Raw genomic sequence first — 19,317 nt, forward strand, 5'->3', positions numbered from 1 at the left:
TTTTTTTAAAACAAGTTCAATTTCACTGACCACACTCAAATCTGATGACCTCCAGACCTGTTTAATCCAGAAATGACTTCAACAGAGCCTGTCTGACTAAATGAAGTTGACCAGAAGATCTCAAAAAGCTGCAACAAAATGATCCAAAGAAATTCAGGAACTGTTGACATCTATCAGTCTGCAAAGGATTCCAAAGCCATTTATGAAGCTTTAGGACTCCAGAGAACCACAGTGAGAGACATTATGCACAAATGGAGAAAACATGAAACAGTGAAGAACCTTCCCAGGAGTGGAACCAATGACCAAAATCACCCCAAGAGCACAGAGATGACTCATCCAGGAGGTCACAAAGGAACACAGGAGAACATCTAAAGACCTGCAGGCCTCTGTTAAGGTCATAGTTCATGACTCAACAATAAGGAAGAGACGGGCATAAATGCATCCATGGCAGAGTTCCAAGGAGAAAGCCACTGCTGACCAGCAAGAACATAAAGGAAACAAACATCTGGATGATCCCCAAGACTTCTGGAAGAATATTCTACGGACTGAGGAGATGAAACTTGAACTTTTTGGAAGGTGTGTGTCTCGTTACACTTTGTATTGTCTTCCCCTCACTGTAGTTGCAGCATTGGTCACCTGACCTTTGGGTTTGAAAACTAACGAAAGGAAATCCTGAGCTGCAGAAAAGCAGTCTTTAGTGATGTATGTGTTGGCATGTAAAATTAGAGTCTATGAAGCTTTTTGAGGCCAGCCTGTCGGACGAAGAGCTGCTGCAGGTTTTTCACATTTGCCTTCACTTTTCAGCTACGTCCATCTTTCTTATACAGTCTATGGTGCAAACATAATTACTCCAGAACTTGTCCATGGTGCAGTGAGCAGGAGGAGGGAGTGGAGCTTGAAGGAGGCAGGAGTGAAGGGAGAGAGAAAGCTGTTTGCATCTTCACTACTCAACATGATATACGAACCCAGAAGTAACAGGATCAGTTGAAGAGTGGCATCATCGAGCTACAGGGATTTGAAAAGTAGCTGTTGGACATCTGGCTTCCTCTTTCCTCGTTGGACCTCGAATTTCAGTGGGGGGTTTTTTCCCTTTTTTTTTTTTGAAGATAATAATGAAGACACTTTCAGGGACCTAAATGTTCAGTTGCTTTAGGGACACATATTAACGTCTGCTTCACCTGGAGTTCAAAAAAGAAAACGCACAAATCAAAATATCCATATTTATGGCACACACTGCTAGGATGTGGACTTGTGTGACAAATTTCTTCACCTATGAAACCACGAAGGCGGTGGTCGTGAAGAGCTGGACCATCGGCATTATCAACCGTGTTGTTCAACTTCTCATCATCACGTACTTCATCGGGTGAGCGTGTTTCAGATTTTACAGTTTCTACATTTGTCTTGTTGATTGAAACAAATGAAGAAAAGCACATTCATAAGACTCTTATATTAATGTAATGGGTTAGGCATTAGATCAGACACAGAGTATTTAACAAGCAAATAATGGGATGTTTGGTCTAAAATAACATTTTTCTTACTGCAAAGCATTTCAAATGTTTAGTGTTGCAGATAACTACTGAGAATGATATACTTACCTTTTTGTGTGGTTTAAATGTTATTTTAGACTGAGTTTTAATATGTATTTGCATTGTTATCTTAAGTTATACCTAAATTGCTAAATGATATGTAGCCTTTGCATGTGGTTTATTATTACCACATCGAGTTTGTTAAACATGTTTGATATTTAATTAAAAATCCACTAGCTGTAGTTGTGATATATTATATAGTGCCTCATCCTCAGCTCTGGTCTTTGGTAAAGGCTTGCTACTATTAGTATTACTTACTGCTACCACCATTAACAGATGTCTTGGAGAGAGAGAGGGATTATTTAGATTAAAAAAGTAAATCTTAACTGACGGTTTCAGCTTATTATATTCTAGCAGCATGTGGAGATTGAAGATCACTGTTATTTTATTCAAATGACCGATCACCTCACCATGGATGTTTGAAACATGAAATCAGACTATGAGTTCGGGAAGAAAACCTCACAAAAATCAGCATAAATATCTGAACCTGACAAAGCTCAGAAACTAAATGTGGTGTTTTGAGTGTAGGGTGTGACTTCAAGGAGAAACGGTCCAACAGAGAGTTGTGCACACAGCAGCTGTGGTTCAAAACAAAATGTAATGTGATATGCAAAGGATGTACAAACAGATTCAAAGTTCAAGTCTATTTACAAAAATAAATGATCACTGAAATTTCTTAAGCAGTGCTCAGTCCAATAAGGTGAGATTTTAACTGATCGGGTGAGCTATGATATCAAAATACAATGCAGTCAAACCAAATGCCCAAACAAGCAAATAGCATGAGGCCTGTGGGATGATGTCTTAAGCATATTTTATGCAGCTGTGGTATTAATTTTCAGTTTGTTTGGATAATAATTTAATATTATCATTCACTGAACTTAACAGACGGAGGTGCATCAATAATTCAAATCTGAATAGATACTTTTGGACTGGCTCCAACATTTCCTATGTCTGAAACTAGAGGGGCTGCTGACTTTATCTTGAATGTTTTATGATATTTGGAAGGATATGATAGATGGTGGGTGGATTGACCTTCCTTTGCTTGCAACTATTGGTTGAGTCATTGCTTATTATTTTGCAACTTTAATGTTCTGTTGACTTGTCTGAGAGTATTGCCACCCTTTGCCACCTGTTGCCACTTCCTGGTGCGTATATTACCCAGCAAAGTGATGGTTGAGGTGGAATTTGCCAACCTTCTCTGACTTATATGGTAATGGACTATAAATTGCCACTTGTCATCTTACGGACTTGTGCCTGATAGGAAACACTCCCAGTCACTGAACTTAAACATTTTTCCAGGTCAATATAAAAGCCTGTCAAAGTGCTGATTTCCCACCATCAGAACCATCACACAACAAAGTTCCCCTCCGTCACTCATGACAGGTGCTTATTTATGTAACGAACAACTTCTTGCTTGACCACCTTGGTCTGACAGAGGGGCTAATGTCTCTATGCAAGTTATGGGGAAAGAAAAGATTACCAGATTCCACTAAATTCTTTTAAGGAGTTTTACAGTCTGCTGCTATGAATGTGTTATTGAATAAAAAGCCTTAACAGCTGTCACGGGGGTCAGAGACTCAGGCGCAGACAGCAAGGACACAGCCAACGAGTGGATACTAATCAAAATAATTACAAGAATTATGCGTGATACATGGGCTCCAGTGCCCCCCGCGACCCTAGTGAGGATAAAGCGGTGTATAGAGAATGGATGGATGGATGAATGCGCAATACAAATAATACACATGGGGAGTGACGTCACTAGGCAGGAAGTGCGGGGCCAGACAAGAGTGCAGAATAATGCTAGGGAACATAGGGAACAGCTGTGAAAGCCAAGAGAGGACAACAGGCTAACTAGCACTGATCTATGGAATTAAAACCATTTACAAATTATCATGAATCACAGAAAGCAGGATTAGCCAGGATTTGGTAGCACCAAGCGAGGAAAGACGACAACAGATTGGTGAAAACAGTAAGCACAAGCACAAAATACACAATACGCTCGGAAGCAAAGCCACAAACAACAAGGCTAGGCTTAGCTGACAGCCTGAGTGACAGAGAGCAGTGGAGGAGGTGTGGGTTATGGCAGGAATGATCTCATCAGTAGGAGGGAATCCATAAGGAGGAAGGTTGCAGATGGACCTGGTTAGGAGTAGCATGGCAGGAGTCGAGGATTTCCATGAAGGCATCCAGGCAGGGAGCGATGGAGAGCAGAAGAGACGGTGAGGTAAACCTGGAGCAGAACAATAAGCTTGAGCAGAATAACGGCCTGACTGATTGGAGAAGGTCAGCGGCATTGAGTGGTGTTCTGAGCTCAGTTAATGCTGAGAGAGGATGATGAGTTGCAGGTGCAGGAGTTTATAGATGTTTTAAAGTTTTTGTCATCATGGTTCTATTGTATTGTACAGACCTAAATTTCAGTCTTTGTTCAATGTGACATTTCTTCTTGTCGGCATTTTAGGTGGGTGTTTCTCTATGAGAAGGCCTATCAGGTGAGAGACACGGCCATCGAATCCTCAGTGATGACCAAGGTCAAAGGTTTTGGGATCTACAACAACAAGGTCATGGATGTCGCCGACTACGTCACTCCTACACAAGTATGGCCAGATGGATGGATCAATGAATAAAAGAATGGATAGATAGATTTCTGACACTGTGTTTTTCCTCAGGGAGCCTCAGTCTTCTGCATTATCACCAAACTGATTACTACAGAGAACCAAGTCCAAGGATACTGTCCTGAGGTCAGCTACAGTCACTGCTGCAGTTCTATTATTTGTTTCCCACTGACTTCGCAACAATCAATGGAAATCTACTTTTTAAAGTGCATTTAACTATAAATAATCACTAATTATTGTGCAGTTTTAATGCATGTCTCCAATGGTGTGTTACCCAGAGTGAGAAGAAGTATGTTTGTACCCATGACAACAACTGTGTGAAGAGCCGCAACAAGCCAGGAAGTTATGGTGAGACCGTCCTCATTTCTTCTTGACCAAATTTGCTGGAAGACATTTTATGATCATTCTTGTTATGTTTATGTATATTATAATATGCTAAACTGCTTTATGATTGCTAACCCTCACATTTACAGTATCTAACAGAAGTGAACACCTAAAATAGCCCTTAAATGTCGAATAATTCAAAGTTGTATCACCTCTAAATAAATACGTTATTTCTACGTTTTTAAAAAAAAAAAGTTCTTCCTCTTATGAACACACAAAAACAAATACCGAGACTAAATGACACACAAGTTACAAAACCTGTGATCAAGGAAGAGTCCAGCTGTGATTTCCAATTAGATTAACTGTTCAAACATGGTTATAAATGAATCTATCTGCATTTCATCAGCATGACTTGACTTCAAAATGAACGGCAAGAGAAGCTAAAAACTGTAATGATGACTTTCACAGAGGAGTGGAAGCAAGATGGTGGATGTGGGTGCGTCCGAACACGCTAGTCAGCAGAGATGACTGCTGGATTTGAGCACGACTGGCTCCACGTGTTGTCCCTATGTGTTTTAAATGTGTGCACTACCTGGAGGACACGTGTGTGAACACTGAAGGTCATGTGTCCTCCTAGGGCGACGGTCCCCTAATGGTGTGTAAAACATGTTCGGATGTGTGTGTTAGTGAAGAGAAAACAGTGTGAGGTTAAACAGCCGAGGTTGATACAATATTTGCATCGAGTCGACCTCACAGATTAGTGGCGTGGCAGAAAAGGATCGGCAGAGTTGCCTTGGCGAATCTGTCTTCTTCTGGAGAATGGATTTTCTCCACGTCTGCAGCTATGGAGAAACGTCTAGGTTGCTGAGCATTTCTCCAGATCCAAAAAGCGGAGTAGGGTCAGTATATAATTGTGGGACTTTTTGTATCATAGTTGGCATTTTTGCTGTTTTCAGGCCTAAAATCACCATGGCCACCTACAACCAAACACCACATGACATTTTAGAGAAAGATTCTTCTAAATATTATATATACAATTAAGTAAAATAGAAATTAAAAGTTATTTCTAAAGATTTTGTAGGAAACCTGTATCCTACTTCATATTAAATGTCAGAAAGCCCTGGAATTTGGCCAGCTTTTCTTCTGGAGGAAATGACATCATGTGGAGCAGGTCATGTGATCTAGAATTAAAATGAATCAGCTCATTTTATTATTGTTCAGCTAATTTGAAGGTGGTTGTTATTAAATTCAGGTGGTGATTTAGTTGACATTTTAGTGATATCCAGTCATTTTCATTAATTTAATTTAATTAATTTTCATTAATCCATACTATATAATAATGGAATTTGTAAAGACATGATCATAAAGAACATAAAAACATTAATTTTAATAAAAATATATGCAGGATATATCTTATGGACTTCAAAAGTCCTTCAATTCTATATAAGCCCGTTAAACACTGTAAAACCGTCTTTAACTCATCCAAGCAAATCAGAAACTGCAGCTTATGGTGGAAGTAGCGTTAACGTTTGTTTAGTTGCTGCCTTTTGGCAACTTGTTGCATGAAGTCAGGAGCTCTTTCCAATAACTTGTCACATGGGGAACGCAAGGATTTGGCACCACCCAGCAGCAGATAAAGGGTCGATGACATCACGAATGATCCCCCAGTGTGTTTGGGGGTCCCGTCCAATGAGGGGCCTTTGATTCAAACCAGATCACACTCAGGTGTGACTTTTGGTGGTGTGGCAGCAATTTTTTTTTTTTTAATCCCTTTGCTTCTTGCCAGACTTTTGCTTTTGCATGTAGACCTCTCTGTTCAGAGACAGATGGAGAGGACCAACACCAGATAAATATCTTGCTGGTAATCTTAGAAGTCATTCAGTCACAATTACAGATACAACCATATAATCTTTCAGTGATATTTTACAGGGGTATACTTACTTCTCTTCTATATTGTGTTTTTGTTTTTTCAACTCAGGAATTCTGACAGGGAAGTGTGTTCCTTTCAACACCACCATCAAGATGTGTGAGATTAAAGGGTGGTGTCCTGCTGAGATCGACACCATCAAGACGTAAGACGATACTCTGCATGTGGTAAAAAGCTTTTTCCAAGGCTTTGCTGCATCTGTTCTACACTGGTGTGGCAATAAGGAATAGTGATGGATGGATGGATGGATAGTGTCACGCTTCAGAAGTGAACCCGAGCAGAGAACCACGCTACCGAGGCAGGAATCGAGTTAGAACTGGTTTTATTTGCAAAAGACAGGAGTGGGTGACGTGCGGCAGGGAACCGGGGGAGACCAGAGGGAGGTGGAGGAGAGAAGCCGGGTCGGGAGCTCTGGTGCCGGCGTGTGGGAGAGTGAACTGGTCTTTTATTGCAGAGGGATTAATCATGAGATGAGCCGCAGCTGCCGGAGGACTGGAGCTGGAGTAATTACCAGCCAAGCTGGGGAGTAAGAAGGAGAGAGAGGGAGGGGAAAGAGAGAGGGAGAAAGGAGGGAATAGATGGGAAAAAGGTAATAGGATGCCAGGTGGGAGGGGGGGCGAGGAGGAGGCCCTGACAGATAGATGGATAGATAGATAGATTTGGTATATATTTGAGCAAGCACATTTTTAGCGCATTGTGATTAAAAAACATGTAGCAAAAGTATATTACAAGTGTACTGATTAAAAACCATTACACCCTCAGTAGTACTTTAGTGGGCTTAGTCTACTAAGTACTAACACTTAAATTGTAAATTTGTATATTCATACATAGCATACTAGCCACCAATTGTTTTATAATTACTAATATATGTAGGGAGTCCCAACAGTGGAACAATAAACCTTAAGTTCATATGTCAGTACATTGTGAATATAAGAAGTTATATTTCCATATATTTTATTTGCACTAATACCGTTTGTATACAAAGTACATTGTTATTATGCTGAAAATGGCAAACAAGTGTCGTAATCATACCTCAATTACACACGTGGACAAAATTGTTGGTACCCCTCAGCTAAAGAAGGAAAAACCCACAATTCTCACTGAAATCACTTGAAACTCACAAAAGTAACAATAAATAAAAATTTATTGAAAATTAAATAATCAAAAACAGCCATTATTTTTGAATTGTTGATTAACATAATTATTTAAAAAAAACAAACTAATGAAACAGGCCTGGACAAAAATGATGGTACCTCTATAAAAGATTGAAAACTATTTGACCAGAGTGACATGATTAACTCAGGTGTGTCATTTAATTGACATCACAGGTGTTTCCAAACTCATAATCAGTCAGTCTGCCTATTTAAAGGGAGACAAGTAGTCACCCTGCTGTTTGGTGAAAAGGTGTGTACCACACTGAACATGGACAACAGAAAGCGAAGGAGAGAATTGTCCCAGGACATCCGAAAAAAAATGATAGACAAACATCTTAAAGGTAAAGGCTATAAGACCATCTCTAAACAGCTTGAAGTTCCTGTGACAACAGTGGCTCATATTATTCAGAAGTTCAAGACCCACGGGACAGTAGCCAACCTCCCTGGACGTGGGCGCAAGAGGAAAATTGATGACAAATTGAAGAGACGGATCGTTGGAATTGTATCCAAAGAGCCCAGAGCAACCTCCAAAGAAATTAAAGGTGAACTCCAAGGCCAAGGTACATCAGTGTCAGATCGCACCATTCGTTGTTGTTTGAGCCAAAGTGGACTTCATGGGAGACGACCAAGGAGGACACCACTGCTGAAAAAAACTCATAAAAAAGCCAGACTGGAATTTGCAAAAATGCATGTTGACAAGCCACAAAGCTTCTGGGAGAATGTCCTTTGGACAGATGAGACCAAACTGGAGCTTTTTGGTAAGGCACATCAACTCTATGTTCATAGACTCAAAAACCAAGCATACGAAGAAAAGAACACTGTCCCTACGGTGAAACATGGAGGAGGCTCAGTAATGTTTTGGGGCTGCTTTGCTGCATCTGGCACAGGGTGTCTTGAAAGTGTGCAAGGTACGATGAAATCTGAAGACTATCAAGGCATTCTGGAGAGAAATGTGCTGCCTAGTGTCAGAAAGCTTGGTCTCAGTCGCAGGTCATGGGTCTTCCAACAGGACAACGATCCAAAACACACAGCCAAAAACACCCAAGAATGGCTGAGAGAAAAGCGTTGGACTATTCTAAAGTGGCCTTCTATGAGCCCAGATCTGAATCCCATTGAACATATGTGGAAGGAGCTGAAACATGCCATTTGGAGAAGACACCCATCAAACCTGAGACAACTGGAGCTGTTTGCTCATGAGGAGTGGGCCAAAATACCTGTTGACAGCTGCAGAACGCTCATTGACAAATACAGAAATCGTTTAATTGCAGTGATTGCCTCAAAAGGTTGTGCAACAAAATATTAAGTTATGGGTACCATCATTTTTGTCCAGCCCTATTTCATTAGTTTGTTTTTTTAAATAATTATGTTAATCAACAATTCAAAAGTGATGGCTGATTTTGATTATTTAATTTTCAATAAATTTTATTTATTGTTACTTTTGTGAGTTTCAAATGATTTCAGTGAGAATTGTGGGTTTTTCCTTCTTTAACTGAGGGGTACCAACAATTTTGTCCACGTGTGTAAATGATTTTTACCGTTTTCTCTCTGTGTTTGTATGTCTATCTTTTCTCTTATTCGACACTCTTCTGCTCAGGACGCCAATGATGGAAGTGGAGAATTTCACCATCTTCATTAAGAACAGCATTCGATTTCCATACTTCAACTACACCAAGTACTACACAATTAGCTCTGACACACATCAGGGATGGGAAAAAAAACAATACCTGTCTACTTGCATGCAAATGGACACAACACAATCAAACACAGTAAAACAATCAAGTAATCCATAGTTCATGAGGTATTACGGTTGGTCATTGTCTTTCTATTGTGGCGCCTTGCACGTTTCTTTAATAGTTTTCTTTTAATGTCAGTTCTGTGACAGTTGTTGAGGGTCAGGGCTCTCCATTTGCTGTGATCATCAACCATACAACTCCAACCTTCCATTGCCTTCCCACACTTGACACCACTCTTGCAAGTGTCCTTGTAGAGAAGCAGTGGCTGACCAACTTTTCTTGTTCCATCAGACAACCCTCCATGTAGAAAAGCTTTGACTGGCCAGTTGTCATCCAACGAAGATGATTTCTGACCAGTTTGATCTCTGCGTCTTCTACATTGGATTTTCTAAGACTTCCTCATTTGAGACAAAGTGATCCCATTTGATTCACGTTATAGACGTAAGGTGAAGTTGATGTTTTTTGGTGAAGGGTTCATGTTTCATTGTCAAACAAAAGAAGAGGTCTAACACACTGCTCAGACTCGTTTACCAGCTTGACATCATCTATGAAGAATGAAGTCAAGTGCAGTGCCAGTACTCATGGTTTCAGTCTCGGAGATGTTTTTGCAGAGACATATTCGCTTAGATATTTCATTATAGGGGGACTGTGAGAAGGCATCGAATGCCTTCTGCACTACTACTGAACAGGGCTATGTCATCTGCATACTGGCTTCTTCCATGAACATACAGTATACAGAAGGGCTGACTTGTTACACAACGGCTTTTGAGAGGAGCTCACTTTCTTTGACTTGCTTTTTGTTTCTTCTTTGTTGTTTTGCAGCAATTGGTATGAAAAAGTTAGCCATTTCTAATCTTCTAGGTAAAGTGAGTGAAGTTTATTAAATTGTATGTTCACAACACCAGCCTCACATACAGGAATATCACCAGTTAACCCTGAATACTAGCAGGAAGTCTGTCACAGTTTGATTTTTAAAAATTAAACACTCTGTCCAATGTCCTCATTGAGTATAACATCACTAGAGAAATATTAGAATGGTGGTACCAGAAAATAAAGAAAACATTTAACTATGTTGTCTATTCACCAATGGTGGAGGAAAATAAAATCACTTACTGTATCAAGTTAAAAAATTGATGGGATGATAAACTCTCAATGGGATGGGATTTCATGTGGAAGAGGGAACAGCATTGCATCATCGCAGAGACAACGTCACTGACCTGGGATTCTAATGGTAAATAGGATGATGATGTTTTCCATCATGATTTCTGACATATTGACATCTATGTGTGCAGAGGGAACTTCCTTCCTAACATCACTGCTAACTACATCAAAAACTGTAGCTTTGACATGGACGAAAACATCTACTGCCCCATCTTCAGAGTGGGAGACGTTGTCCGCTACGCCCAGCAGAACTTCACCAAACTGGCTCACCAGGTAGAGATGAGTGATGCTTTAATGGTTTGGAATGTGTCACATCTTTATAATACAGCTCATCATCCACCCTGTACGTTTGTTGTATGAATCTGGTAAAATACTCGCTGGTTGCAGCTGAACTTTCAAATGTAGGAACAATTAAATAAAACATGGAAATGAAACACTATGAGGAACAAAATCTGGAGAAGGACTAGAGGAATCACACCATCACCATTTCTGTAAATACTGGTTACCTATAAGGCCCTTTACAACAAAACAAAACTCAACAGTGTTTGGAAAAAGTGCTGTCAACCACACCATTCTTACAATGTAACTTGAGTACATTTACATAGACGGTTTGTTTTTCTCCATGATGTGGAAGCAGACCATATATTTAGCACTGCATTCTTTACTGTCTCTGTCGACAATTAGAAAGAATATGCGAGAAAAAGATTAGTACATTCTACTAACTTTCTCTCTGATTGATTTCAATTTGTAAACTGGGATTGCAATTAATGTAGAGGACATCAAATGACGAGTATTTTGAACATTAATATATGTGAATTTGAAAAATGTCACAGAATGTGAATACAGAAATTACCTTACCTTACCCTTTTTCATAACTGTGTCAGGGAGGAGTGATTGGAATAAAGATTGGCTGGATGTGTGATCTGGACAAGGCGGATGATCAGTGTAACCCCTCGTACTCGTTCACCCGACTGGACGCCATGTCACAGAAGAACGCTGTCTCTCCAGGCTACAATTTCAGGTACTTTAATGAAATTAAATTCTGATGTTAATGAGAGCATCACCTACAACTCCCAAGATTTATTTCAAATACTGAATTCACAACAAAAGAAAATTCAGATACTGTCTTACAATCTTTGATTAAAGTGGAAAGTTTCTTCAGCCTTCAGTCTCTAGTGTTTAGCTTGTGTGTTTTGACCCTGACTGTTCTGTTTGTTTTCTATTACATCAAACATTTGCTTCTTAGTTGCACACTGAGTTAAAAAGTATATCCTTAAATATAAAAATGTTTTTTTCTGCCTGTATAGGTTTGCCAAATACTTTAAGATGGAAAATGGAACGGATTATCGCACTCTGGTCAAAGCCTACGCTATTAGGTTTGACGTTCTGGTCAATGGAAACGTGAGTATATATATTTGTGTTTGTGTCAAAGTTTGGGTATGGGCTCCTAATTCCCACAAAATACAACAAACTTCTGTCTCAATTTCCATAAAATTCTCAGAAAATACCTTTTTAATTTCCATAAGATTCTAGGAAAAAATTCTGAAAATTTTGGGGAAATTTCCAGAAAATATTTCCTTGAAGTTCCCACAAAATTGCAGTTGCAAAAAAATTGCAAAATTGAAATTCCAGGATGGAGAAAAATTCCAGAAAAATCCAGGTAAATTCTCATGGAATTCCTGGAAAACTCCTGGAAAATTCAGGACCAATTCTTGGAAAACTTTGTGGAAATTTCTTCAGAGTTTCAGGAAAATACTCATAAAAGTTCAGGAAAATTTCCATTAAATTCTGGGGAAAATTCTGATATTTTTGGAGAGATTTCCATAAATTCCACCAAATATTTCCTTAAAATTCCCACAAAATTTCAGGAAAATTGCCAAGAAATTTCAGGAAAATTTTGAGGAAATTTCCAGAAAACTCCAGGGAAATTCCCATAGAATTCCTGGAAAATTTTCAGAAACTTTCCCATAAAATTTCAGAAAAATTTGAGGAAATTTTCAGCGACTTGGTCCATCGCAGATACTACAGATCCTGAAGCTCATGGTTTCACATCAGGGCTGCAGCAAGTGATTATTTTCACTCTGTGGTGTTTATTTTTTATATCAATCTTTACTGCAAAACGTCAAAAAATCATTAAAAGAAAACACAATAATTTCTTGGCTAAAGGCGCAGACCAAAGTGATGTGTTTTTAACATCAAGTCATCCGATTTAAGAAGTTCAAATGAGACAATATTTGCTACTTTTATGACAAACATGATCATTTTATTATCAGAATAGTAATCAAGTGATCACTACAAGCCTCTAAAGGCGCTTTTCCACAAGCACCTACTCAGATCGACTCGGTTTAGGTGGTTTTCCATTCCACTGAGTACCACCTCATGCTAGATAGAGTCATCATAGCATGGCGGCCTGGAAGTCCCTTAACGTCGTTTGTTGGCAACACAAACACAACACAACAATGGAGGACATGGAGGCGATGGTACACCTGCTGCCCACGGTACAGGTCTGGTTGCTAGATTCAAAGTTTGCGAAGTTCTCTGAAGATCAATGAGCACCATCGCTGTTGCCAGTTTTATTTTTTAAATGTTGGATTTGGTTTTGGTGAAGGAGTTGCTCTGGTGTGTCATCACTCCCTGTCCAATCAGAGGCCTGCACTCTGGAGATGTCACATTATCGGCTCCAATCAGCTCTCTGGGAACCCCGGCCCAGTAGGAACTAAAACAGTAGCTGGTACCAGGAACTACGTCCTGATGGAAAACCTCACAAACCCAGCAGAGTCCAGTAGATGCTGGTGGAAAAGCTCCTTTAGTTTTAGTTTGGGTTTGTTCTCAAATCAAAGAGAGAAATGATTTTTTTTGTATTTATAGACTGAATTGTGAATTGTGTTCTCCATTTGTAGGCTGGAAAGTTTGACATGATCCCTACACTCATTAACATGGTGGCAGCCTTCACATCAGTGGGAGTCGTGAGTTCTACTTTTACACTTGATTAAACCAGAGAAAAAGATTCCATATGGACCAGTGATGTTTCATTGAGTAATTTTGCTTTGTATGTCAGACCAAATTAATTGATTGGAAAATGCCCCTTTTTATGTGGAATTTAAAAAAAAAAAACTTGTTTAGGTATTTGACCTTTGTTGCATACAAGAAAGGTAAACATTTACTCATTTTGTTGGACGATGCACAGAAGAACTTGCTTTTATGAGGTCTTATTGTTATTTTTCTATCATGTAGGGTACAGTGCTGTGTGACATCATACTGCTGAACTTCCTGAAAGGTGCAGAGCAATACAAGGCCAAGAAGTTTGAAGAGGTAAAACACCTGGTTCTCATGGTCATTGATCATCAGATAAATGGTATTTATATAGCACTTTAGACACCCACAGCGCTTTACATTATACGTGAAATCCACCCATTCACACACACTGATGGCGGAAGCTGCCATGCAAGGAGCTAACCACGACCCACCAGGTGCTCAGGGACACCTCGACATGAGCTCTCTGGGCTGAGGATCGAACCGGCAACCCTCCGGTTGCAAAACGGCCACTCTACCCGCTGAGCCATGATAGATCAATAGATGTTAATATAATATTATTGGTCAGAATGTCGGCAACAAGACAGGTTAAAACATAACTGCCCAAAAACACACAGAGTAAGAACATAAAACATAGAAGGGTCAGTATATAGTAGCGGGACCTTTTGTATCATTGTTGACATTTTAGTGATATCTAGTCATTTTTTATTATTAAGTGATGGTTTCCATAATAAATAATTATGGAATTTGTAAAGACATGATCATAATGAAGACAAAAAACATTATTTTTTTAAACTTTTAATAAGAATGCATGCAGATATATCCCATGGACTTCAACAGTCCCTCAGTCATAGATTGACCCAGACAATTTGAGTCATTTTCAAAAAGGTTTGAGTCATTTTGGACAATTTTCAAGTGACTTTGTAAATTTTTTGAATCATTTTCAACAAGTTTTACGTCAGCTTGGATCTTTTCTCGTCATTTTGGATCATTTTTGTGTCTTTGGGAAAAGTTTTGAGTCATTTAGGATAAATTTCATGTCATTGTGGTCTAATTTTCTGTAATTATGGATCATTTTCAAGTCATTCTGAATAGGTCAGTATAGAATTGCAGGACTTTTGGTATCATAGTTGACATTTTAGTGATATCCAGTCATTTTTATTAATAAATGATTATTTACATAATAAATAATTATGGAATTTGTAAAGACATGATCATAATGAAGATAAAAACATTAGTTTTGTTTTTACTCCTAATAAAAACGTGTTCCAGATACATCCCATAGACTTGAAAAGTCCTTCAATTATAGAGTGACCCAGATGCTTTCTACAGAACGATACAAAAATAACCTAAAAAGGTCAGCAGTGTAGGCTGAGGTTTCTGAAGAAGCTGATCTGTAGTAAGCTATACCAGGGCCAGACTGGGAAAGAAATTCAGGCCGGGAGATTTCCAATCAGTCAGGCCACTTCCGCCACCACAAGGGTTGTGTCACATGGGATAATGCACCAAAATTTTGTTTTTTTTCCTTCCAAAAATATGCCTTTTACAGTATGTTATAGCAGTTACAACACTACTAAACAGACGGTAAGTCTATTAAACACAACCATAACGACAGCTCCATACAGTCCAGTACTTTTCTCTTCTGTAATCTCTTCACTACCCTCACCAATTTTTCCAATGTTTTCCTTTTCCTATTATTTATATAACATGTGGAATTAAAAATATATATATTATTTTGTCAGCAAATCATTTAGATGTCAGCTGGTCATAGCTAATAGTATATGCAAACACCATAGCCAAGCAAATCAATAATATACCAATCATTTTTTATTAGATTTTGGCCTTTGAAGTCTGATGATGCATCTGTGAGAAGAACCGACCGTTTGTAAACTTAAGGGTGCTCCATAATCTTCGCTCCTTCCACTCTCTCATATCACCGCTCTGCAGTGCATGCTTCCCCGTTCTCGCTATGAAGGGGCGGGCCATAAAGCAACTAACCAATCATGGCACGTTTCTTCTAAAAAAATGTCACTTTGACCAATCCCTATCCTTCTGATTTAGTGCGCGGAGCACTTGCTTTGTGTGAGTGACAGGAGGGTGGGCGTGTACTCTGTAAGGCTTCTGGCGCTGCTGTCTCTGGCCTGTCTGCCAAAAAGCCGATCAACTTTTTTCATTGGCCTGCCAGTCCGTGGCTGGCCTGTCCAGGCCAATAAGGAGGCAGGCCACCGGGAAAAGTCCCGCCTCTCCCGATTGCCAGTCCGGGCCTGAGCTATACTTCACTTTTATCTTTGTGTTCAAAGGTTTGAACTTGTAAAATGCCAAACTCAGAAGCAAAAATGTCTGTTTTTTTCCTGTCTCATTTGCTGCAGGTGTCGGACAGCCCAATGGAACTACAGAGCAAGGGGTTGTATCGCTCCCAGCTGTCGCTCAGACAAACCATGATGAGGTCCAGCGACTCTGGGGCATTTTCTATTGAACACTACAGCTGAATGAACAGGTTTTAAACTGATTTAACTGAATATTAACTCTCCCTACATACTACACTGTACAATACAGTAACTATGTTAAGATCAAAAAGCATCTGAAGAACCTTGAATTGTTGCTACGTAGCGCTAATCTAACACTAAACAACTCCAGACAAAGACAAATACTTCACAAAGGAATGCAAAACCATGTTTGTCTTTGCATGGTGACTTATTTGTAGCCCATGTTTCACTAAAGCAGCAAGAAACCACACATCAAGGTATCCAACTCATTTTAGTTCAAGTTCCACATTCTGCTGATCTCCAGTGGACCAACTTTACTTTATGATCAAAATGATGAAATTCAGATTAAGAAGGACAAAAAAAACAACAAAAACAAGACAAAATACTGTGGAAATGAGACACAAAACGTCGACAAAAAAAGAGACTAAAGACACAAAATAAAATGAAAAAAGAGACAAAAAATTAGACAAACAAGTTACAAAGCAACAAATAAAATGGATACATGACAAAAACGAGACAAAAAAAAATACAAAAAAGCAAAACAACAAATAAAGCAAACCACAAAATGACAAAAACCTGAGATGAACAACAAAAATCAGGAAAAAACAACAAAAATGAGACACAAAATGACAAAAAATTGACAAACGAAATGAAAAAAAACAAAAAAGAGACCAAAAATTTGACAAAAAAAGTTACAAAGCGACAAAAAAAATGTATAAATGACAAAAACGTGGCAAAAAACAAAACGGCACGCAAAACAATGAATAAAGCAAAACACAAAATGACAAAATAAGAAAAAAAACAAGTGAGACGAAAAGGAAAAACAAAATGACATAAACAAGAAAACGACAAAAACATGAGATGAACGACAAGTCAGGTTAAAAAAAAACAACAAAAACAAGACTAACTATTACACAAATGAGACAAAAATGACAAAAAGTTGACAATGGACAAACGACAAAAATGGGACCAAAAACACAAAATGGCACAACAACAAATAAAGCGAAACACAAAAAAACAAAAGCACAAGTGAGATGAAAGGAAACCCAAAACGACAAAAATCAAGAAACAAGACAACAAAAACATGAGCTAAAAGTCAGAAAAAAACACGACAAAATATTACAAAAAACAAACAAAAAATTTGACAAACAACACAAAGCAAAACACAAAGAGAAAAAAATTCAACAAAAAGTTACAAAGAGACAAAAAAAAAAAAAACACAAAACAACGAATATAGCAAAACACAAAATGACAAAAATAAGACCGAAAACACAAGCGAGAAGAAAAGGAAACACAAAATTACAAAAATGAGAAACAAAACAGCAAAAACAAGATAAAATTTTACAAAAATGAGACACAAAGAGACAAAAGAACAACAAAAAAAACAACAACAATGTAGTCTTTTACTTTCTGATCCAAACAACGTGTCATGGTCTAGAAATGATTTTAAATTTATAGTTTTACTAATTTACAATCTGCAGTTAATGTCTTCTCTGTAATTTTTACACTTTGAGGGATTGGACCCTCTGGAGGACCACTTTTGGACCACGGGCCTCATGTTGGACACCTCTGGTTTACATGGTCGTCTTCAGTAGCTCTTTTGCATCTTCTACTCTGATGCATTTACTCCATAATCGAGATGGATTCTGGTTTGATTTGATAAAGCATAGCCCACAGTAGTATCCTAACTCTGAATTTTCTAAGATGGAATCATTGAAACTTCTGTTTTTGTAATAAAAACACAATCATGCATTTTGGTTCTTCCCTAAATTTATTACAGGCCTTCTGTGTCAAAATCTGCTGGGTCAAAAATAAAGCTTCTGATTGTATATTTGTATTAGTGCGGGTAAAAGAGAATGTGGAAAACAAGTATGACAGGTATGACATGATGAGTATAACTATGACTTAATACATGTATGATGTAATGATTTAAATGTGTATGTGTACACATATGACATTATAAATGTCCATGTGGATATGTGCATTTCTTTTGTTTGCCAAAAATGTTATTGAGGGAAAAGATCTTTGTTAATTTGACGTTATTACACATAAAAATACAGTGTTGTGTACGTTTTCTGTGAAGTTATATGGGAGCAAAGAGTGTTTAATGACGTTTCAGGCAATGTCTAAAAGGAGAGAAAAATGGTTTTAAAAGATGATGTTCCACTGGAAGAGCGATAAGGGAACTAAACACGGGGAAGTGATGCTGGGCTACCTGGTTGATCCTGCCAGTAGCATATGCTTGTCTCAAAGATTAAGCCATGCAAGTCTAAGTACACACGGTACAGTGAAACTGCAAGTGGCTCATTAAATCAGTTATGGTTCCTGATTTAACTAGTTTTAAACTGAATATTTGAATCTGTTTTATTCTGTTTCCTCTGTACGGTGACCTTGAGTGTCTTGAAAGGCGCCTATAAATAAAATGTATTATTATTATTATTATTATAAAACAGCTGTGTTAAGTGATGTTTACCAGGAAGAGCTACAGGATAAAAACTGTTAAAAAGGTAGCATCACTGGAAAAAGTAAAGGACGAAAAAACTATCAACGTGTTAAAAGACGTAGTCCTATCGAAAGAGTGATAGAATAAAAACTGCAGTTGAACTGGAATAGCTACAGGATTAACATCCATCCATCCATGTTTTTTGTCTTATCTGGGGTCGGGTCATGGAGTCAACATATGAAGCAGGTCATTCCAGATGTTCCTCCTCCTAGCAACATTTTTCAGCTCTTCCTGGAGGATCCTGAGGCGTTCCCAGGCCAGATGAGATATAGAATCCCTCCAGAGAGTTCTAGAGGATCTGAATCAGATGTCCAAACCACCTCCACTGGTTCCTTCAGAGGTGAAGGATCAGCAGCTCTACTCTGAGCTCCCTCCAGATGTCTGATCTTCTCCTCCTATCTCTAAGGCTGAGCCCAGACACCCTACAGAGGAAGCTCATTTCAGCTGCTTGTATCCACGATCTCATTCTTTGGGTCTCTACCCAGAGCTCATGACCATAGGTGAGGGTTGGAACGTAGATGGACTGCGGCGTGCGGCTACATAATGACGATTGTTGCAGATGGAGTCCAGTTTATTATGAAGGTGAACACCAAGTCCTTGCACTTTTCCACCATCTTAATGTCCCTGGATGGTCTCTGGTGTAATCTGGGGGGATTTTCTGTGGAAGTCCCTCACCAGCTCCTTTGTCTTGTGGGCATTTAGGTGGAGATGGTTCAGCTCATACCGGTTCACAAAGTTCTGGTTTTCCTGGAGCCTGTCTGTGTTCGTCTTGATGTTCCTCAGGTGCTGGCCAGAGCT

The 19,317-nt window shown here is 38.8% G+C and overlaps 1 protein-coding gene across 1 annotated transcript; it reads left to right on the forward strand.

Annotated features, from left to right (window-relative positions):
- Nucleotides 1-891: 891 nt before the first annotated feature.
- Nucleotides 892-18,085, forward strand: p2rx3b (purinergic receptor P2X, ligand-gated ion channel, 3b). The gene is made up of 13 exons (XM_022221636.2): nt 892-1,363; nt 4,045-4,180; nt 4,253-4,324; nt 4,477-4,546; nt 6,501-6,594; nt 9,198-9,275; nt 10,629-10,770; nt 11,382-11,518; nt 11,805-11,898; nt 13,398-13,463; nt 13,732-13,809; nt 15,900-16,027; nt 17,531-18,085. Exons 1-12 carry the CDS (start codon nt 1,224-1,226, stop codon nt 16,017-16,019), a joined length of 1,227 nt encoding a protein of 408 aa, XP_022077328.2. The 5' UTR covers nt 892-1,223; the 3' UTR covers nt 16,020-16,027; nt 17,531-18,085.
- The last annotated feature ends 1,232 nt before the right edge of the window (nt 18,086-19,317 follow it).

This window comes from Acanthochromis polyacanthus, chromosome 3, assembly GCF_021347895.1.
Source record: "Acanthochromis polyacanthus isolate Apoly-LR-REF ecotype Palm Island chromosome 3, KAUST_Apoly_ChrSc, whole genome shotgun sequence".
NCBI classification, from domain to species: domain Eukaryota; kingdom Metazoa; phylum Chordata; class Actinopteri; family Pomacentridae; genus Acanthochromis; species Acanthochromis polyacanthus.